We start from the raw sequence: 23,974 nt of genomic DNA, 5'->3' as shown, positions 1-23,974 counted from the left end.
GCAATTCTCGCTAAGAAAGTACCATTAAGAGACCCACCACTCATGAACCAAACACCACCCTATTTCATATAACATTTGGGTGCCTCAAATTCCATTTCTACAGAAACAAAACAATCGTCTAGAGGAAATTGTATGTACTGATGCATTCCGTGGCTTATCGATATTTAAGGAATATAATAATCACTAACAAAAAGAATTAGCTATGGAGTTGTGATTGTTAGAGGGGCAGGGTAATACAACATAATAATAAATCACCAAGTGCAGCAAACATGAACGTGGCAATAAATGAATAAATAAATAAATGCCCTCCCATCACCTTCCAGTAACCCCACTGAAACATCCAAAAACACCATGCCATAACCAGCTACCCTCCAATTCCAATTCATATAATAGTGTAATACTACTACTTGGAAAAAGTCTTGGCATCCCAGATATAAATCATATACTAATACTGTAAGTAAATGGCCTCACATAATTCTACTTTTAAGGATGCCCTTGGTGATTACTACGGTGGTGGCACCCAGGAGCAGAATCAGTCCACTTTTTGGCCTCCGACTGTATATCAGGTGGGCTCCTTTCCTTTCTCTTCCGATTGTTGAACTTGGGCGATGCGTCATCCAACATCTCCCCTTCTTCGATATTCTCTACCTCCGTTCCAAGGGGGTTTCTATCTCCTGTATGCTTTTGGTCCTTGGTATAACAGGGACTCTCAGTTTTAGACCAGCTCTGCCTTCTCTCTCGCTTGATCTTCTCATCCTTGGCATCCAATTCAACACCATCTTCCAGCTCCCTCTCAATGAGATCATCCTCATCCACCAACTCCTTTTTCCTGATCACCTCTCCACGGGACTTTCTCCTTTTCTCAAGTGCTGCTTTCACCTTATCTTTGTCAATCATTTTAATCATTCCATCTTGAGGTGATTTGGGTGATGATCCTTCTTGAGTCTCCATATTTTGACCACCCACCACCCTCTCTGACTTGTGTAACGCACCATTATTCTTCCATTCTCTTGTTGATGTGGTATCATCTCTCCCACCATTCCCTTCTTCATTATCCCCCTCAATCTGGTCTGGCACAGATTTAAATCCACCCGGAGCCTCTCCATCTGCCATCTGATCAGTTATAACACTACCCATCTCAGAGCTCCCACTATCATTACTTAGATTTTGGGTGCCTTTCACGAGTGCTCCATGATTACCAGCAGTTGAATTGTCAGATGCTGGCCGATGCCATGACTGCCTTGCAGTTACAGGCTTCAATGTAGACACCACTCCAACCCCTGCTTGAGCATGACTATTAGCCGGTAAGGATTCCTCATTGGCAACTGGAGCTTTTGTTGTGCCCCTATGGTTTAGTCCACCACTGGCGTTAACTTCCATTTCACTCCCTTGAGGTGGAGGCACTCTGTTTTGCTCATACAGTTCCAACATTTGATTGCTAATCTCTGCAAGACAAATAACCATAATGTTAGGGAAATCCAAAAAGGTTCACCCGAAGAAGACGCAAAAGGACAGCCCCATGAATGAAACAGCAATGCCCATGGCACAAAATTTGGTTTATTCTACTAGTCATTCTGGAAAATGCTAGACTTGATCAGATGACTATAACCAACCATTTTTTATTGTTTATAACAGAATGCTCACCATTTCTTACCTGGTGCCATTCATTGTAAACATAATAGAAAGGACAGCTACAATCATCTGATTTTGTCAATTCTCAGAAACAAGATCTCAATAGGTTATATAACACTACAGTCAGTCCATCCATATGCAGCAACAGTGCCACAGAGCTGTTTGAAGACTGTCCCATTGAGTCCATACCAATTTTACACCAAAAAAGGGGAGGAAACCAACCCTCCAACTGGCGTGGGGTGACATCAAATTCTTGCCACCAGACCACCTCACCATCCGATGGAAGCTTCACTTTGAGAAACTTGGCAGCAAGGAAAATGGCACCTGCTGCAATGTGGTCGGGCTTAAATTGCAGGCAGAGTGATGTCCTCAGCCTGCAAGCCGCTTTCCAGTGTGTGAGTGAAGAAGAGAAAGAGAGGAAGAGAGACCATTTGAAATGGAACTATCAAAAAAGAGAGACATGAAAAAGCATCTTAATCATACCCATCATTGACAAAATTCCATGCAACTTGAGCAAGAGCAAAATTCCATGCAACCTGAGCAAGAGCATCCTGTGCGGCTTTGAATTTTTTCATTGCCTCAACAAGGGGTTTATATGGGTGGTGAACATTGAGGTCAAAACCTAGAGTTGCAAGTACAACCCTCTCTCCAATTAAAATTAGCTCTTTTTGTTGCTCATATACTTCCTGCATTGTGGACACCGATCAATGACCAAAACAAATGATAATTACATAAAATTCATATATCTTCAATCGCATCAAACATCAAACCACACTGGGAAAAAAACGAAAAAAAGAAAAAAGAAACACATGGAAATAAATAAAAAATGAAAATGAAATAAGAAGTTATAAGGGATATAAATATAATACATATAATGTAGGAGTACGGATAAGAATAAAATATAAAACCAACTCAGAGCACTAATACAAACAAAGCAGGCAATCATGCGAGCATGGTTCAAAGTTATGGTCTTGGTCATTAACTCGAGAGGTCCTAAGGCACATTAGTCTCAGTATCTTGGGTCGATATCAGATGATATGCAAAATATATACAATTAAATATAATAAAATTTTAGGTTTAATTATAATTAATATTATTTAAATAATTATAAAAGTGTGTTTGATTAGTTTTTAATACTAAAAGTCCTTTTATTCAATAACTTCATGTTAAATTTAATTAATTATAAAAATTTTAAAATGATTTATCGCCATTTGATTTAATGTTGATACAAGTAATTGTTAATTTTTTTAGTAATATATTATCTAACAAAATTTAATTTATACACCTTATGTAATTGTATTAAAAAAATTGAGTAATTTATCTAAAATATAATTAAATTAAATTCTTACAAATTATATCTACATTCCCATATTTCTATTTCTCACATTATATTCATTATTCATTATATAAATACCCAAATACCCACTGGGTAAACCATAAAAACCCATTACCCCATTTACCCCAAATACCCATTACCCCATTCATTATTCATTATTCTTCATCACCTGCTCTCTTCTCCTCTTTCAAACCCATTTTTTCTCTCTCTACAACTGAGTGGAATAAAACCTCTTCTTCTCTTTCAAACCCATTTTTTCTTTCACTACAACTGAGTAGAATAAAACCATATTTCTAGCTCCAAAAAATCCAGATTCCATTTCTAAATCAAACATATTCCCTCTCCACAAGTTTCGGGCTGCTCCTCCCTTTTGAATCAATCCACACCACATCGGCACCTCAATCATCTCTACTCATTTTATTGGAAAACATGGATGAAATCTAGGCCCAAACCATTTTTCCACAAAAAATAAAAAATAGCATCAAAGAATGAGTCATCTTCGATTTTTCCCTCAGACCACCATATCATCTCCAAGTTAAAAAAACTTGGATATTGGAATTGGAACAGGCTTGGCCGAGGTGGATACAACTTGGTCAAGTTGTGTACCTAGATTGGCTGATACATCAAACCTTGCATGCGAGTAAAAAAAACAAAGGTTGGAAGATGACAAAAAATTCCTTTGGTGAAAGAGATCCAAAAAATAAGCTTACCATAAGCTAAGTAAGAAAATAAATAAAAAGTTATAAGGTGTGAAAAGCATCTAAGTTTATCTTCTTTTGTAAATTCCATTTATTCTAAATGTTCTGGAAAATCAGCTTCATGCTAGAACTTATGGCATTTTGCACAAGATTATTCTCAAATTAGATTCTAGTTGCCTTAATTATCTTCTTCCAACTAGAACACGAGAGCTATAATTCAAGATATATGTGCTCTAGCTCTCTTTCTAAGGGTGATTACATTACTAATTTGTCAAGAAATGAGAGCATGGACATCTTGAGGAATACCTTTTTTCTTTCCAAATCAACAAGAAAAAAAAAAAGGTTGACTAATGCAATCCACCACAAGATTGGAATATCTTTTGCTACATTTTTTGTTCATATTCCTAAAAAGGAAGGTGTGGAAGATATCAAGGACTTTAGGCTGATTTGGGAGCATCTATAAACTCCTAGCTGTCTTGACAAATAGGCTAAAAAAAGGTGATTACCAAGGTGAGTTGGAGCATCAAAATGTATTGTTTGCATATGACACTCCAGTTTCTTCTTTTCTTTTTTTTCCCAAGGCTAATGTTAAGCAATAGAAGTATTGGAAATGGGCTTGAGTTTGTGTCAGGTTTGAAAGTTAAATTGAAAAAGAGCGAGATAATTTTGATTAGTGAAGTGGAAGATTTAGATATTTGGCCATATTGTTTAGGTGGTTGGAAGTCTCCCTTCCATCTATCTTAGGCTGCCTTTGGGAGCATATAATAAAGTCTTTTATGGTATGGGATTCAATTAAGAAGAGGTTCAAAAGGAAATTGGCACCTTAAAAGAAAGGGTACTTGAAAAAAGGAAGAAAGATTGACCCTCATAAAGTGTACTTTCACAAGCTTTCCCATATATTTCATGTCCCTTTTTATGATACTTAAGGAAGTGAGTAGGTTAGAAAAAATATCAGAGAGATTTCTTGTGAGGGAGTCATTTTAAGGAGAGACAATTGCACATTGTGAATTGGAGAAGTGTGTAAGATAAGAGGAATGGAGGATTCAATATTAGAAAGTTGGATGTTCTTAATAAAGCCTTGGTAGGCAAATGGTTGTGCAGACATGACCTTGAGCACAATAGCCTAAGCAGGAGGATAATCGAAGACAAATATGAAGAGGTGGCGGAGGGTGGTACACTGTAGAGGTGAGAGAAGCTTGTACTATGGGTTTATGGAAAGCAATAAGAGGATGGGAAGAATTTAGCCTTAGAACCTCTATTCTGGTTAGGAAAAACCTCAAAACCAAATGGTCTAATGATGGGTGAGTGTGCCATGAAAGATTTGCTTCTTCAACTATTTGAGATTGCCTCTAATAGAAATGCAACGGTGTCTGACTTGTGGGTAGTAATGGAGAAAGAAGGCTCCCAGTCCCTTCTTCTAAGAAGACATTTTCAAGATTGGAAGTTGGGGGTTGTGATGCAATTTATGAAGCATTTCCACAAGGTTAAGAGTACGAAAAGAATGGGAGGATAGTTTTCTTTAAAGGGAGGAGAAAAATAGGATTTTCCAAGTAAAATCTTTCTACAACTTCTTACATGATGAGATTCAAGTTTTGATCCCCACCAAAGAAATTTGGGGCATTTACGCCCCTTTGAGAACTTTTCTTTTTTTTTTTGGGGGGTTGCTTGGGAGGCTACATGGAGAAAAATCATACCCATTGATGTCCTTATAAGGAGAGGATGGCTGATGCCAATAGATGCATCAATAAGGAATCAACGAACCACATCCTAGTCTATTGTGTCAAAATCACAAACTTGTGGAACATGTTAGCAATTTTAAGGTTGCTGTGGGTGCTTCCAGATTTTGTGAAAGAGCTAATTTTTGGTTGGAAAGTGAAGGGGGTATAGACAAAAGACAAGGAGGGTTGAGAACATGGCTCCTCCTTGCTTGTTATGGTGTGTATGGCACAAAGGAAACAAACTACATTAATAGGTAAAGGCTGGTTTAGAGTAGAGTCTAAATCCTTTGAGATCAAAGTCAAGGTGGCGAAAGGACAGGTTGTAGGCAAGATATTGGAGAGGGGTCAGGGATTTTCAAGTTGGATTAGACTTGGAGAAAAGAGTTTGGTTATTTTACTAAAAGGGGTGAAAGATTTCTTTTTTTTTTTTTTTTTGATAGGTAAAAGCATTTGTATTAAAAGCGTCTAAAGTATACACGATGTATACAAGGCCAAAAAAGAGAGTGATTCACAAAAAAAAACACCCCCCTCACTTCACTTACAACCCAACCTATCAATAAAGTCGAATAAAGACAAAGTGTTAGACCCTAAATGTACCCTAACCTACTCCAAAAACATGTACATGAAGGAGCATAAAATAGCATGGTCTGTCAAGTCTAAATCTTCAAAGGCTCTTTGATTTCTCTCTTTCCAAAGGGTCCAAAATAACTATAAAGGAGCTGCTCTCCACGCCTTCTTTCTTTTCTTCCCAACAAAGGATCCCCGCCAACTAAGAAAGGTATCCTTGATTGAGAAAGGCATTACCCATTGGACATTAAAAAGAGCAAGGATGAGGTGCCACAACAAGGTCGCCTTTGGACAATGGAGAAGGATATGGTTTGCTGAATCCTCTTCATCTTTACACAAACAACATCTGCTTGGAAGACACCAACCCCTCCTTTTTAGTTGATCTAGATTTAAAAAAATTTCCCAAACTGCTTCCCAAGCAAAAAAACTGACTCTCATCGAGACAAAAGGGTTCCACACAATACCTAATAGGAAGCCTTTTGGAGAACGTCCTATTAGGGAGTAGTAAAAGGACTTCATTGTAAAGGTGCCTCCCTTTGTTACCTGCTAAACCATAACATCCTCAACACCACTTCTGATCACTTGCCCTTGCAACCTATTAAGCAACTCTTCCACCTCTCCCAATTCTCAATCATTTATCTGTCTTATGAACACTAGGTTCCAATAACCCCCTTCCCCAACTTGCTCCCACATCTGGTTTACCCAAGCTTCTTTATCAATGACAATTGAAAACAACTCTGGAAAAGCCTCTACCAAAGGATCCTCCCCACACCACCTACCCTTCCAAAACCTCACCCTCCTACCATTGCCTACCCTAAAAACAACCATGTTGTTGAATTCCTTCCACCCATTGTCGATTGCCTTCCAAAGACCCATCCCATAACCTTCCCTCGAAACTCTAGAACACCACACCCCTTCTTCCTCTCCATACTTCCCTACAATCACCAACTTCCTCAGAACCTCATTCTCATAAGCAAATCTCTAGCTCCATTTTCCAATGAGGGCTTTGTTAAAAGTGAACAACTTTCTAATCCCCAAACCTCCATCCATTTTATCCAAGCTAACTAATGACCAATTCCCTAAATGAGGCTTTCTTTGGAGCTCTCCTCGCCCCCCACCCAAAGGAAATCTCTTTGAAGCTTCTCCAATCTAAGGCTCACATTACATGGGATTACAAATAAAGACATATAGTAGATTGGTAGACTAGATAAAGTCTCTTAACTAAAGTCAATCTCCCTCCCCCCCCCCCCCCCCCAACAAAGGAAATCTCTTTGAAGCTTCTCCACTCTAAGGCTCACGTTACATGGGATTACAAATAAAGACATATAGTAGATTGGTAGACTAGATAAAGTCTCTTAACTAAAGTCAATCTCCCTCCTTTCAATAAGTATTGTCTTTTCCACATAGCGAGTCTTTTCTAAAATCTTTCCTCTACTACATCCTAGACGAGAAAAGACTTGAAGGAAGTGCCCAAAGGTAGACCCAAAATAGTAGAAGAAGAGCGCCCACTTTACACCCCACCACCCTAACCAACTCTTCTACATTAGAAACCTCTCTCACTAGGATTAACTCACTCTTATCCAAATTAATTTCAAGACTAGAAATCACTTCAAATCACATGAAAGCCCGACTCAAAGCCTCCAAATGCTCCTTATCTAAATCACAAAAAATCACTGTATCATCAACAAAAAGAAGATGGGACGCTACCATACCCTCTCCTCCTCTCCCACTGGCCAAGAAACCCTTAGGCTATGTTTGGTTCCCGGAAAGTACAAAGGAAAGAAAAAAAATGCTAAGGAAAATGATTTTCTCATGTTTGGTTGTCCTATGAAAAATATCAAAGAAAATCAAATATAATTAAAACTAATTAAAAACTTATGTATTTTTAAATTATTTAATCTTTATATTGATGAGTTAAAATAAATCAAATGAGTTTGAAGTAACAAAAAAAATAATTTATCAACTTTTAATCTATTTTTTTATTTTCCTTCACTTTTTCTTTCCTTCTACTTTTCCTTTGTATTTTCTTTCCCTCGCATTTTCCCTCAAATTTTCCGGGAACCAAACATAGCCTTAATGAATCCCTCCATAGCCGTCTTCAAAATACTAGAAAGCACTTCCATTACCAAAATAAAGAGAAAAGGGCTGTATTTGTTCTTTTATTAATATAATCTTCTTCGTTTCTGATCAAAAAAAAAAAAAATAAAGAGAAAAGGGGAAAGAGGATCTCCCCGTCTTAGGCCTCTAGAACTTTGAAAGAAACTTGTAGGGGTCCCATTAATCAAAACCAAAAACCAAGCTAAGGACATGCACCACTTCATCCACCTTACATATTTTGCCCCAAAGCCCATTGTTCCAAGATTGCTAATAAGAATCCTCAATTCACATGGTCATAGGCCTTTTCGATATCCATTTTGCAAATGACCGCCCTTTTTTAGCTTTTCAACCTTGAGTCTAGCACCTCATTTGCTATAAAGACAGCATCCAAGATTTGTCTTCCCTCCACAAAAGCAAGTTAGGAGTTTGAAATCACTCCCACAACAACTCCTAACTGGGGTGGAAGAATGTTGTCTCAAGGTTCCAAGAAAGCATTTCCAAGAGGCTTATAGTAAAGGAGGAAGAAAGCATTCATTGGAGCTCCAAAGAAATGTGGCCGGATGATTTTTCTTATGCTCTATGGAGGCGAGGAGGTTTGTTTTGGTGTTCTTAGAAGGTAGAGAATTCCCTAGGGGATGGAGTACTCTTGCTAGGGAGTTAAGAAGCCTTGGGATTTCTTCTAGCTACAAGACCAAAGAGTTACCCTAGCAAAAACATCTTCAATAGCAATGGGTGTTTCAATGGCTTCTAAGAAAGACAAGTCTTTTTTTTTTTACATTGTACATGGTTCTTAGACAGAGATTGGCAATGCAATGTAGATCAAGTAGGGGAAGAAGCATGAAGAAAAATGGAGGTCCTTCGGGGTTGTATTGCAAGACAACGAAGAAAATCGTCATATTACATCCCAAATTTACCTCCTTTAAAGAGGAGGGAATGCACAATTGGAGTCTAAAGGGGAAAGTCAACTTGTTTGAATTTGAGTTAATATCTAATGCAAAAAAGGCCCTCCAAAGTGGACGAAGGATGTTCATGGACAAATTGCTTTTTCTAGGTATTCTAAGTAGATGGTCTCCAATTATGGGTTGTTATAGGAAAGGTGTTCATGTCAAAGAGGCATGGATGAGAGTAGTGGACCTGCTTGTGCATTTATGGGATAAAGTAACCTTCTTTAAAACTAGGGAACACTTGTGGTGGTTTTGTGGCAATCGACAAAGACACCACATTCTACCAATTTTGCAGTGTGCCAAAGTTCTCGTAAAAGTTGATGGTAGAAATTTGTTGATATTGTTTAACGTGGTGGTGGGCTCATCATGCTTTGTGATTCAATTATGGTCAGAATTCCCACCTTTAGTGGAGCAAGTTAGGATTCTTTGGCGGTTGTTGTTTGATCTTTTTGGTATCCATTGGGTGCAAGCTGCTACTATTAAAGAGGCTCTTTTAAGGTGGCATAGTTTGTTTGTGGGAAAAAAATGTAAAAAGGTTTGGAGAGCAGCTTTCTTATGTATCTTTTGAATGGTTTGGGCAGAAAGGAATCTTCAGTCATTTGATAACGAGGAGCATTCAAGTCATTTTTTGAAAATGTTCTTTCTTAGAAATTTGTTTACTTCGGTAAAGAAGTACATAAGGGCAAATTCTATGTCTTTACTTGATTTTGTTTAGTGGTCGGGTTCTTGTTAAGCAAGGGTGTTGTTGTTGGGGCTCTTTCTCATTTTTTTATGCTATTAGGCGCTATTTGCATACATCCCGTGTACTTTCGTGTGTCCTAGTGACACTTTTAATTTTTTAATAAAAGTGGTTTTATTTTTTTTATTTTTTATTTTTTGACAGATAAAGAAAAGATCTATTGAAAAGAGGCGTCAAAAGAGCAACTCAAGGTATACAATACCCATACACCCACCACCAAACCGGCCAATAAGTACAAGTAAACAAGCGCCTAGTTGGGTAAAAAAACAACCTTAACTAGAGCTCAACCAATTAATAAAATTAACTAAAGTTAAAGGTCAATTAGTTATAAACAACTTTGCCTCTGACCAAAGAGAAAAAACAAAAAGGTATTTGAGTCTTTGAATCGAAAACACATCATCATTTAAGGCTAATCTATTTCTTGCCTTCCAAACTGTCCAAAAGATGCATAGAGGAGCTGCTCTCCACACCTTTTTACACTTTTTGCCCACAAAAGAACCATGTCAACTAAGGAGAGTCTCTCTAACTAAAGAAGGCAACACCCATAACACCCCAACCAAGGTTAAATACAATTCCCACAAGACCCTTATTTTAGTACAATGAAGAAGAAGGTGGTTTATATCCTTCTCATGGCACAAAAAGCATCTATTTGTCAGGGCCCACCCTCTTTTTTGAATTAAATCCAAAGCTAAAACTTTGCCCCATGTAGCTTCCCAAGCAAAGAAGCTAATTTTGGGTTGCACCCACACATTCCAAATGCAACTTGAGGGAAACAAAGAAGATCTGCCCAGCTCTATAGCATAGTAGAGGAATTTGACCGAGAACTTCCCACTCTTTGTTTTGGTCCAAAGCACCATGTCTTCCACATCACCGCACACTCTTCCCATGTAGACGCCTCAAGAAGCTTTCCGCCTCCTCCACCTCCCAATCATTAAAGGATCTTGAGAAACAAGGGTTCCATCCCCCCCAATCCCCCTCAGCCAAGGGATCCCAAATGTCCACCACCCACACCTCCTTATCAACAGCTAAAGCAAACAAGGATGGGAAAGACACACACAAAGGGGAATCCCCACACCACCTATCCCTCGATAATCCTACCCTCCGCCCATTACCTACAAGGAAAGAAATCATAGTACCCACAATGTCCCAGTTTATCCTTATCCCTTTCCATAACCCAACACCATATGCCTCTCACTTCCCGAGAACACCATTCTCCTCTTTCCTCCCCGTACTTCCCTCTAATCACTTGATTCCACAAAGCCTCTCTCTCATTTGCGAACCACCAATTCCATTTACAAAGAAGAGCCTTATTTAGTGTTGAAAGACACTTGACACCCAAACCCCTTTTCTTCTTACTTAAGCACACCAACGCTCATCTTACTAAATAAGGTTTTCGCTCCTAATTTCCACCTCCCCAAGGGAAATCCCTATAAATTTGCTCTAGTCTCTATCTAAAGAGCTCGGCATGCGCAACAAAGAAATAAAATAGATGGGTAAATTCGACAACGTGCTTCGAAGTAGGGTCGTTCTCCTTCCTTTGGAAATGTATTGTCTCTTCCACATAGCCAACCTTCTACGGAACCGCTTTTCTACTCCATCCCAAATTGTCACTGACTTAAACAGTGCACCCAAAGGAAGGCCCAAATAAGTGGATGGGAGGCTACCCACTCTAAATCCAAATTGCAAGGTCATCAATATTCTCCACCCTACCCACTGGAATTAATTCACTCTTTTCCAAATTTATTCTCAACCCCGATACGACCCCAAGCCACATAAGCAACTAGCTAAGATAGGTCATTTGATCTTAGGAAGCTTGGCAGAACACCAAGGTATCATCAGCAAACAACAAATGGGATATCTAAACCCCTTCTCCACTCTTACCCTTCACCTCGTAAACCAACAAAAAACCTCCATCCATTGCCCTCTTTAGGAGACAACTAAACACCTTCATAGCAATCACAAATAAATAAGGCAAAAGCGAATCCCCCTACCTCAAACCCCTTGAGCTTTGAAAGAAACCAGTAGAGGTGTCATTAACCAACACAGAGAAACTTGCAGTGTCAATGCACCACATGATTCGCCCAATCCATTTCTCCCTAAAACCCATTTTCTGCATAACTGTGAGAAGAAAAGACCAGTTCACATGGTCATATGTCTTCTCTATGTCAAGTTTACACAAGATACCACATTCGTTATTCTTCAAGATCGAATCAATGGCTTCATTAGCAATCGGCACTGCATCTAGGATTTGCCTACCCTCCACAAACACCCCTTAGGCCTTAGAAACCACCTTTGTTAGCCTATTGGCTAAAACCTTGATCAGCCACTTATACAGCCCCCCCACCAAACTTATAGGGCTAAAATCCCTTAGATCTTCAGCACTCGCTTTTTTTAGGATTAAAACCAAAAAGGTTGCATTCAGGTTTTTAACAAAGTTACCATGTTCATAAAATTCCCTGATGAATCTCATCACATCATCCTTCACAAAGTCCCAAGAGAACTACCAAAATGCCATAGAAAAACCGTCAAGCCCTAGTGCTTTGTCCCCACTGCACCCCTACAGAGCACCAAAAACCTCCTCTTCCAAGAATGGCTTCTCTAAACCTAAAGTGCCCACAGTCTCTAGCGTTTCAAACTGCAACCCAGATAAAGAAGGATACCAGTCCCCCGAATTGGACAACAAAGACAGAAAGGCTCTGACCACCCCTTCCTTGATTTCATTCCCCTCCAAAATTCAAACACCATTAATATTAATTATGTCCACATAATTCCTTCTTTTGTGTGCATTAGCCATCTTGTGGAAAAAACCAGTATTTCTGTCACCCTTTTTCAACCACACTTCCCTAAATTTTTGCCTCCAAGAAATCTCTTCTAACAGAACCCATTTTTTATAATCTTTCCTCACTTCTTTTCTTGCTTCCAACTCCTCCAAAGACAAGATGCTAGTTTTTTCCTTAGCATCCCAATAGTCCACTTGATTCAAGGCCAAATCCTTCCTAACTCCAACTCTGCCAAAAACATCTCTATTCCACTCCTTCAGTTTAAACTTCACAACATGTAATTTTGACACCAAAATAAAACTTGAAGAGCCATTAAAGTTGTCCCCCTCCCACCACAACTTCAGGAGATCCTTAAAGCTCTCCACCTTCAACCACATATTCTCAAATCTAAAAGGGAGGGGCCTCTCCTCAAACCTCCACTATCTAAAAGAACTGAGAAATTGTCAAACACAGGTCTCAAAAAGACACACTGCATCAACTAGCTAAAACGATAGTCCCACCCCTCATTCACTAAGAACCGACCCAACCTTGACATTGATTGATTGTTCACCCCTCCACTCCAAGTAAAGGGCCCCCCCAACAACAGCAGGTCTTTTAACTCTAAGTCTTCTATTACCTCAAAGAACCTTCTCATGTCTAAGTTCAAACTCCCTCGCATGCTACACTCTTCAAGACATCTAATTGAGTTAAAAACCCCAGCAACACACCAAGGGTCACTCCAAAGTCCCTTTATGGCCCCCAACCCACCCTAGAAACACTCCCTATCCCTCCTTAAGAGTCCACCTGAAACCATCCTCACAATTCTTAAAATGGCAAGAGATTGAGAACATGCCCGCTTCCAATTTGACCAATTCCAACACACTGTTATCCCAAAAAACCACTATACCTCCAGCAACTCCCCTTGAGTCCACAGCTCCCCATTCTAAGAATCTCCCCACTCCTAAACTATGAACAAGACCCCTTGACATTTCCTGGATCTTAGTTTCCTGCAAGCAAACCAAATCCACCCTATTTTTTTTATCAAAGCCTTGATCACCTTCTTTTTGTCTCTGCCATTAACCCCTCTTACATTCCAAGAAAGCATTCGAAATGTTATATTTATCTTTTCAAAATGTTATATTTTTTTCCCTAATAATCAGTATAGGAAACAATAATTTTATCCAAACTAAAAGCTGCAACACAATGGCAGCCCTCAGAGAACACCTTGAAACTATAATTAGACTAGAAGGAAACAACTTCAGTCATGTTCTTCTTATTTGCTTAATCTCATCCTTCTAATTTTATCCAAACTAAGTTTGTTGCGAGGGAAAACACATGATATTAAATCCTTTAACCTCCCAACAAAAAATTTCAGTGCATCTCTCGTATGATTACAAGTTTATTTTCTTTAGTTCTTACAAATTAATAAAGATACTGTTGGATTATTTCTGTAAAACCTTGTTTCTTGAGTTTTCCCATCACTCCTGTTCATATACTTCTTCATACCCAAACCCCTAATTATGTAGCTTCTTGCACTTGTGCCCCCAACCACAACCTTTTTTTTGGTATGGAGGAGAATAGGCAAGCATCAGAATGAGAAAGAAAGTATACAAATATACTGGTAAAAGCATTGAACAATAGAAAAGGCACCTTCTGTTTGATCTTCTGGACAGCAGCAGGATCCCTTTTATGAATTATTTCATAGGAAACAAGGATAACATCCTTCAGTGGGCGTGGAGTCTCTTCAACCTTCCCTGCGAGGAACATGCATACTGTGGCGATGGTCTGTAAAGCATATGAAAGAAGGTAGCGATAAGAATGGATCAAATGCAAAACCAACTAATCTCTTGCGTATTTCATTTTTATCTACTTTTCTTCCCATGCACAACAAGTTCTCTTATCATAGCTTCTGCATACCCTCAAATCACACTTAGCTCATTTGCCCAAAAAAAAAAAGGAATTCTGCAGCAAACATCAAAAATTTATATGATTAAATAAAGGCAAAATAAAAAATAGCACAAGGTGACCAGAGCCTAAGAATAGCCTGTTAATGACATAGAGTACTTGGCACCCTCAGAAAGGTTGGCAGTCTTATGAATTATAAAAAAAAAATAATCCAACCCTGGTTTCTTGTAGTTCAAAGAAACAGGCAATTAAACCAGAAAGGTAATGATCTAATCAAGATAACCATTTTATATGTTTTATTAAGTAAGCATGCTTAGCTACCAATTATTTTTTTTATCCCTAAAATTCTGAAAAAGAACAGCTGCCAGAGTACCACAACACCATAGGAGTTGTGCCCCATATGGAAGGATTCTGCACCCAAGTGCTCTTCTTTTTTTTTTTTTTTTTTCCTGATAAGCAAGCAAAAAAATATATGTACAGAGCTTATCAAAAAGCACACCAAAGTACACAGGGATTCTGTATCCAAGTGTTATGATCCTACTTATGAATAGTGAGCCGAATCACTGTCAACATGACACAAATTTAGACACATCAAGAATCAATGATAATTTCTTCAATAGTATGCCTCTGTATTTACTTCTGGGCATTCTTGTACATCCTTCTTGTTGGCTCCTATGGTGGATAAAATAGCTTAACTCTAAGGGGGAAAAAATCATATGAACATGCTTTTAGTAAGTGCCCTCATTCTTGCTAATGTCACATGTTGACTACAACTTAAAGTTTATTAATTCAAATCAAAAACTTCTAAAACATCAGACCAAACCACTGCTCATGTTTTGAAATGTGTCACTAGAACTCCATATGTCACTACAACTCATCCTTGAACCAAAATGATAAAACTAAATCAACACTTATGAACAAGATTCAAGATGGTTAAAAATAATCAGTTTGGAAAGAGAGTAGTCACTCACCCTTCTGTCATTCTTTGCGTGAGATTGGCAAAGAAAGAACCGATGACAAAATATTATTGCTGTGGCTATAGTTACCTGGGGTCTGCAATGAAACCAGATTTCTAATATTCATGTTATGGTATATAATTATTCTGATAAAAAAAAATGTTATATAATTATTCTGATAAAAAAAAATGTTATGGTATATAATTATATCAACAATTTGGCCAGGTTTTATGCAGCAATATGTCAATAAATTTATGAAAACATGTACCCTTGGAACACATGTTGTGCTTGTGCTTGCACATTGCAAGGTCTCCACTAACATTTATTGGCAATCACATAGGAATTAATGCATTTTGGGGTAAAAGGATGAGATGTAAAAACATACTAATCAAGCTTGACTTCATTAAGGTACCAATCGTGTTAACTCCAAATAACCCAAATCTGCAAAAAATGCCAAAACACCCTTTTCTTCCTTTATTTTTTTTTCTTTTGAAAAAACCTTAGGGGCATATCCCCATCATCCTCTTATCCTTTATTAAAAAAAATAGCTTCAACAAACATGAACACATATTTAAACTACAGTATGTGAGCATGAAAGAAAGCAAAGCTTCAGTTAGCTTAATGTCACAGGATGCTTCAAATGAGCCTCCTCATGGGTTTATATAGAGCTCAGGAAGCTTCTGGAGACTCATGGAGCCATCTACACAAAGCCATTGGAGGGAAGAGTGGGAAAGGTTCTAGAGATGCCTAGAGATGTTCACACATCTCTACACTATGGTGGAAGGCATGAGAGGAGTCCAAGGCTTTCTAGAGAATTCTAGAGATCTCTTGTACATAGGGTTGTACATAGAATTGTGTAGGGCACTCTAGAATCTTCTTGATTTGTAAGGAACCCTCCAAGGTTCTAGAGAGTTCCATTGGTGCCTATAAATAGGTAAGGGTCTCATTTGGCCAAGGCACCACCCAAATCACTTCCTAACCAAGCGAGTCCTCAAAGCACTTGTAAAGGCTACCTTGAGTAATAAGAAGTTTCTATTCTTTAAGAGTTGCCTACTACGTCTTCTACAACTTCCGAGTCGCAAACGTCTTAGCCTAGCAAGCTAAGCATTGGGAGTAAGGCTGATTTAGCAAGATCAAGCGTCTTGACTTGTCTAAGTGCCGCAGGAGCTTAGTAAACGACTAAGTCCATGACATTAAGCTCCTAATAAAATTATACTATTCTCCTAGAGACAGTTTGAGCTCTGCAGCAGATTAGAATTAATGAAATCTAAACAGAGAAGCTTAGAGAGTGCAGAGGCCCACCTATGTCACTGATTTAGAAGCATTCATGCAACACATCAAGTAAGCTGAAAATTAATGTTGTCTCCATAAGCAAATAAAAACTCTTTGACTATCAAGGAAACAATCTACATGAGTACAATACATCTTTAATTCTACTACATGCACAGAGGACCAGTATTGGCCCACCATACAACATCTACCATCAGAAATAATTATTCCCACATTATCTACTAAAGAAGTTCCATGTAATCAAACAGCAATTTCATTCATCTACACTTTGTACACCTCACATCAAGCAAAAGAATTTGGTTAAGAACCATTTTCAGCAACTCAATTTAATAATCCTACTTAAAAAAGTGTAATAAAAACGCAACAAAGATGTAAACTAAAATATCAATGCAAACCTGAAATGATGCAACCAATTACCTGAAAGAATTGCCTACAACCAGTTCAAAAAGGAGACATAATCCAGAACAACATTTTGTATAGGACTTACACTTTAAGCCTCATGCCTAAATCCTGCAAGAAAGTGCAGTATGATTTTCGGAAATATGTCTCTTTCCTCAAGTCAATGCCATCTCTTCTTGATGGGGAATTTTCTTCTATTTCCTTCCTAGACATATACCAATGACCACCTTCCTCTAGCCCATCCTTTGAATTGCAGCAAGATCCATCCTCAAAAATTCCACTATTCGAGGGATCCCCAGTTAAAAGCCCAGCCATATGTATCAGTCTAAGACTATGATACTATAAAAAATAGATGACTGCTATAGCAGGAACAGATCTTTGTCATTGAGAAATGCATCACTCCGCCATCATGTAGAAATTCCCTGCTTTAAGGGCCAGCGAGATAAATCAGTAAAAAGTACAGCACAGATGTCATATATGAGAAATATTCTTAAATCAAAATTGCCCCAAGAAAAACTCAATAATGCCTTCACAAATTTTTAGAACAAATAGACTTGAATTCAGTTCAATAATATATAAAATCATTCTAAATCGCATGACCCATCAAATCAAAATGCAAATTCTTGGAATGAATTAAATCTTAAAATCATGGCCTGAAAAAAAAATGACTGGAATTTATGAATTGCTCAACTACATACACCAATTTATGTTCGAACATAAGACCATAATAACAATAACTTCCCATAACCTCTTCCAAGTGTAATTTAAAATCAGAAGCAGAAAAAGAACTTTCAGCCCTGGGGAAAAAATTATTATTATTTATTTGAAGATATAAGATTTTAAAAAATAAAAAATAAAGAAGATTAAGGCCGACACCTTGAACCCAGAGACCAAGGTATCACAATCATTTCACATATCAAGTCAAAACACTCAACAAGAGAATGACACAAACAAGCTGAAGCCAGCAAATGCTAACCGCATGAACCTACACAGAATAGTAACCGAGCAAAGAAAAAACTATCCTCAAACATAAAATACAATTTCCAAATCAAATACTGAAAATCTGCCCTTACGGCCTAGCTCAAGTGGTAAGAGGCCAGGGTTATGGGAGGTTTCAGGTTCAAGTTCCAGAGAGAACCAGAAGAAAAAGAAAATAATAATAATAATAATAATAATCATAACAATCTCTCAAACAAATCATGTAACATAAATGGGCCTTATGGAACTAAATACTAATTTCAAAACATAAAATGTACAGCAACCTAAGAAAACAAAAGAAAAATACAGGAGGAAGGACCATGTCATAAATTGGCCAAATAGAGGGGATTACTTGCCGCCAAAGTTAGAAGGCACTGTGATTGAAAAAAAGAGACAAGAATACATTCTTTTACAGGCTGCTTTTACTCACCATATGCACAAGCCCTATAACCATACGAGTATGTTGATTACCAACATAGGCTGGAAATACAAGAGTAATGAAACTAGCCTCAGGGTTATCCATTACTTCCAAGGTTTATATTCAAACTTAGTGCCTTGAAGGCCTAGGGCAGATGATTTGAAGATTAGCTCTAGTTTCCCCTTCCCTTTTGCATTTGAAACAATAAATACTTCTCCAATTCACAAATTCAATGTATATTAGGAATGAAAGCCCTTAAAGAGAACAACAACAAAAGAAAGCAAAGCCAAAACAAGCAAACCATCAAAATACAAATGGAAAATACAGATATCAAGGGAGCATATTCTCCACTACTTAGGATTTAGAAATAAGGCACCTCACATTACCAACCTATCTACTGATTGGTCAGTTAGAAGAGGATGCCAAGTATAGGAACAACCCAACTCTACAGATAAATCACTGATTTTATACATGTCATTTCCATGGATTTCACTTTTTCTCTTAGACCCAAGAAATAACTATAGTCAAATCACATTCCACAAGGACATTGCAAATAAATAAGGGTTACTTAAAAGGGATTTTGAGGAGGAAGAGGTTGCCAAGGCTATTAAAGATTTAGGGGGTGACAATTCTAAATTGGGGTGCTATTATGGTATTTTTACTAATATCAAAATTAGGGACTGGACAAAGGCAGGCTATGGAACTGGTGAGCTGATTTCATGTTATGTGTGAATTTGAGAAAAGTTTAAATTAAGTTTCATTGTGTTTGTTTCAAGAAAAGGGGAGAAAATGATCCAGAAAATTTTAGGCCTATAAGAGGACATTTCCAAGCTTACCCATGCCTTTTAGCTTGAAGTTTGAGACAGGTTTTAGATAAGTTGGTATTTGGGCTCACACGATTCTTGAAGAGGATAAGAAAATTTCTGATAACCTAGTGCATTGATGCCAAGAAAGGAAAATGCTAATGTGAGATGCCAGTTGAATATAAAGAAAACATATGATCATGTGAAATAGAAACCCTTTATGTTTGTGAGCATATGGGATTCAAGGAAAAGTTCATGGAGTAGAATGAAACATGCAACAAGTCAATTAGATATTCAGCAATCAATAGCATTATGCCAATTGCATTCTTTAAGAACTCTAGAGGGACTCAAAAGGAGACCCTTTATCACCATTCTTGCTTGAGATTCAGGGTAGGGGGATGATGTGCAAAGCAAAGGAATAAGTTTTCATTGAAGGCTTTCAACATGGTGGAGGGAGAATCGTAGAGAGCTCATTCCTCATCTTATATATGCTGATGAAAAAATTGCCTTCATAAGGCAAGGGGAACTAGTTAAGATATCTTCAATGTGTGGATCTTTGTTTCAAGGCAGTTCCAAGGTCAAGGATTGACTTGGTGAAAAGCAAGATCATCCCCCCATCAGGATGGAGGAGAATGTTGGAGGTTTGACTCATTTTCTTAATTGTAGGGTGTGTTCTTGCACTAACCTGGCCTCCCTTCATGTGTCCTCCTAATACACCTAGTGAGGGGTCCAATTATTCTGAGAGTTGAAGGTGTCCAGCTAGCAGGAAGAGACAATACTTGTCAACAAGCGGTAAGAGTTGCTTTAATATAAGAAAATTAACAGATATGCCAACTTATTTTATGTCAACATTTTTCATTCCAAAGTGAGTTAGGAAAAGGCAAAATGATTGAGAAGGGCCTCAAGAAAGGACAAAGGAGTTGAAGACTCATCCAACAAACAGGAAGGTGATTTTCTGGTCAAAGGAAGTTGGGTTGTTTGGAGGTGATGAATAAGGATATGCTGGGTAACTGGATTTGGAGATTTTATTGTGGCAATGCAATAGCTAGGAAAGAGTAGTGCATGATAAGTATGGGGAAGAAGTGAGAGGGTAGTGTTCCAAGGTGTTGAAAGGTTCCTTTGCGGTAGGGTTATGAAAAATCGGCATTGGATGGGAGAGATATTTTGACATTGCAGGTTCAAGGTGAGAAATGGCAACAGGTTGGCATGAAACAGTGCCTGATTATTTGAGTTTCAAGATATCCAAACTGGTTCGAGATTGCGGGTATAAAGGATGACAAGGTGACTGATTATTAGAGTGTCAGGATACCTCAACTTGTGTTTATGGTATTCCTTTTGTTTAGCTTTTGTTTGTGGAAGGATTCCTCATTCTTCTATTATACTTCTTAATTCCTAATTCAATATATTACATTGTTGTTTCTCATAAAAAATAAAAAATAAAAGGATACCTCAACTTGTTCAAGATTCCAGGTAATAAGGATGACCAGGTGACTGATTATTAGAGTTTTAAAGGTTCGGTGAAGATTCTTTTTCCCTCTTCTTTTTATAGGCAAATGAGAAAATATATTAAAAGTGCCAGAAAAGAGCACAGGCAAAGTACACACAATATATACACACAGCATTGAACAAGCAAGCAAAAAGGAAGAGAGAAAACCTTAGTTGATGAATAGGTGAAACAATAACGGTGGGGGGTGGATGGTAGATGTTGATTTCATGTAAGAATTTCTTGATTAAATTCTTCTGTAAGAAGAGGCAAGACAGGAAGTGGCTTTTCCCAAAAAATGGACTTGGGATCCTGCAGTTCCTCTTCAAGTGGCATTCATTCCAGTGCAATGGTAGCTTGGACTAGAATTTTAACCATTGACCAGTTGGTTAGAAAAGGGAAAATCTTTCCAACTGGTATTACATGTGTAAGTCAAATCATGAGGCCAAGGACCATTTGTTGCTTATTACCCACTGGTTCATAAAAAGTGGTCCATGTTTTTACGATGCTTTAAGTTCTCTAGATTATCCCAAAAACCTTGAAATTGTGTGTAGGAGAGTTGACATGACAAGCGAGGAGTGAAAGGAGAAGATGTGAAGTGCAATCCCGATGAGCATTCCATTAGGGTTGTGGAAAGGGCACAATTCAACAACGTATGAGGGCCTTGAATTACCAGGCTGAAAGCTTACAGGCACGATTTTTCTCTCCCATTTTGTGTGGTCATCAACATTGACTGTGGATCATAGGAGCTCCTTCTTAGATTTCATTGAATATATGGAAGGGGTATCCTTGTTTGGAGTGATGTCTCTGTGCGTGCATGTCATTTTTGCTCCTTTCACTTTTAGTTGTATCTTGTATTCCTCTTCTGTCCCTTTGTGGCCTTCAGGTATGCTCCACGGGTACAGGGGTTATGTCCCTTTATACACACAGTAATTATATCTCCACAGTACTTAATGGAAAAGAAGAAGGATATCTCCATCAATCAAGATTCAATATGTGGGTCACAAGTCTCCAAGCTTCCCATTCTACAAGAGGTTGAACCATTTGTATCCTAATATCATTAGCATCATGCCTAATTCTGATATTAACCTCTTTCTCCATAAACTTTCTTTATAGTGCTAACCAAAGTACCTTCCCAGAGCCATTCCCACATTTCTCCAATGGTTAACAACATAATCCTTTGGCAACTAAGATACTTTCTGCAGGTTTTAAGGTCCCTCAAAAGTAAAATACATTCATCTTTTTCGTAGTTTGAGAATAAAGGGAGTACACCTAAGATACTTCCAAAACACCAAAAACACAATTTTGACATGATCATAGTCCACACAATCACATACTATCCTTTCTCATCTATATGCTTCTAATCCAGCTGCTCATAGGTAACTTTTTTAGGAAGCTAAACCCCAAACATGCTACATTAGTAGAGTTCAAGGTGATATCTTTTCATCTGAAATGCTGCTCTGGGACATAAATTTTCCATTAAGTCTGGAAATCAGCAAAGCTTGAGAGACAGCAGTATTGAATCGGAACACTTAGGACTGATATGGTTTTTTGTTTTCATCTCAGTCAAGACACCAAAGGATAATTAATCTTACCATCAAAAACACAAGCTCACTTATAACCTAATCTTTAAGTGAGGACAATCCAACAAACAGGCATTCCATGACTCACGAATTGATATGACTATATACCATGGAAAACAACTCCCATAATGGTAGAGTCTCTCACCCTAAACAACCCCTCCATACATCACACATGTTCTGCAGGAGCTGTTGACCCCATTAACATGGTTACTCCAGAACCATAAAATATCACTATAATCCTACTAAGATCCATCGCTAACCACATATTAATTCTACACATTGTTAGGGCAAAACATACACACAAACACATAACAAAAAATAAAGGAATCCAAAAAAATTATTCGAATAGCAGCAGCTTTGACAGCATGCTACTACCCCGCACCGACTTTCAATCAAGGAAAAATTCTTTAACAGAAAAATGAAAAATGAAAAAAAAATATATATATATATATATATATATATTGTAAAAAACAATCGGGAACGGTGACTGTATGATATTATTCAGCCTAGCAAATGGATCATTATCTAAAGCAGGGCTCCATCAACCAATATCACCTTAACGGCTCCGAAGAGGGCGCCATGTGATAGAAACCCTAATGCTCATCAAATACAGCAAAGCCCAAACACGAAAACATCATAAAAATACTACAACCTATATCCAATCACCAAGGCGAAAATCCACGGTTCCGATCAAAGCGAAGAGCGAAGTCGCTTCGACTTCGGCTTCGCAGCAACAAAAACGACACCGTTTCGAACGAAAGAATCAGACTGCTCCCGCACAAACTTCAGATCCCATCCAAGAATGGAAGCAATGAAAAGAAAAAACTAATCTGGTTGGTTGCCAAGAAAATAGAAAAAACCATACAAATCTCACCTCAACTTAGCTTCCTTTCTTCTTCTTCTTCGGCAACAGAGAATGGGACTTTCCTTTTTCACTCGGTTTTCTAAGGCAAGGTCTTTCGCCCTTTAGGAGGTTGTGATTCTGTACAGTCAGGGCCATACTGTTATGATGGGCCTTCCGATGAGAACATTTGATTCCTTAACCATGAAGTTAAAGGAAGAGAAATGATTTTGACTTTATTCAATTGTTGAATTAATTTTTGAAATGGAATTATATTTTCACAAATGTACGGCTAAATAAAATCAATTCAATATGAGATTTTTTTTAAATTCAATTATTTTTTATTTTTAAAAACAAAAAAAAATGACAATAACTCTCGAATAAAATGTAAAAGTTCTTTTATAGGTGCGAAAAATCTGTAGTGTTGACAGATCGGAAGGTTGGTCGCATCCATCAACTCTCCTTATGTTCATCGTGGACGCTTGGGTGAATGCACTATAAGGTTAGGGTATGCGTCTTTCCTAACAACAATTGCTTTTAGGAGAGTTAGTAGCGCCTCAGGTCCTACACGTAGTATTGAAATCATAAGTGTCAGAAATTAGTGGAAGCAAAAAGTGTTTGATATTGTTTTATATTTAAGCATTGAATTTAATCTTATTGTTTGATAACAAAAACTGTTAAAGTCCAACGGTAATTTCTTTTATAAATTTGCCCTTAAACGGTAATTTCTTTTATAAATTTGCCCTTACATTTATTAAATGATATTTTTTTAAAAATGTAAACATCATAAATACACTCGTTGACATAAAAGCATATTATTTAGAATTG

General features: G+C 37.8%; 1 protein-coding gene across 4 annotated transcripts; it reads right to left on the bottom strand.

The window, feature by feature from the left end:
* Nucleotides 1–154: 154 nt before the first annotated feature.
* Nucleotides 155–23,320, bottom strand: LOC100256429 (cyclin-T1-3). Of its 4 annotated transcripts, none has more exons than XM_002270656.5 (7): nt 23,180–23,320; nt 17,129–17,462; nt 15,367–15,448; nt 14,141–14,275; nt 2,116–2,318; nt 1,855–2,006; nt 155–1,445 (listed from the first exon to the last, which is right to left on the bottom strand). In XM_002270656.5, exons 2-7 carry the CDS (start codon nt 17,353–17,355, stop codon nt 484–486), a joined length of 1,761 nt encoding a protein of 586 aa, XP_002270692.2. In that variant the 5' UTR covers nt 17,356–17,462; nt 23,180–23,320; the 3' UTR covers nt 155–483. The 4 variants fall into 4 exon arrangements, with proteins under 4 accessions (XP_002270692.2, XP_010645968.1, XP_010645969.1 ...); XM_010647666.3 differs by having other exon boundaries at nt 17,129–17,465; nt 23,180–23,274; XM_010647667.3 differs by having other exon boundaries at nt 22,958–23,211.
* Nucleotides 23,321–23,974: the final 654 nt, after the last annotated feature.

The sequence above is a fragment of the Vitis vinifera genome, chromosome 10 (assembly GCF_030704535.1).
Source record: "Vitis vinifera cultivar Pinot Noir 40024 chromosome 10, ASM3070453v1".
In the NCBI taxonomy this organism is placed as follows: Eukaryota; Viridiplantae; Streptophyta; class Magnoliopsida; order Vitales; family Vitaceae; genus Vitis; species Vitis vinifera.
This window is presented reverse-complemented; position numbering and strand designations above follow the sequence as displayed.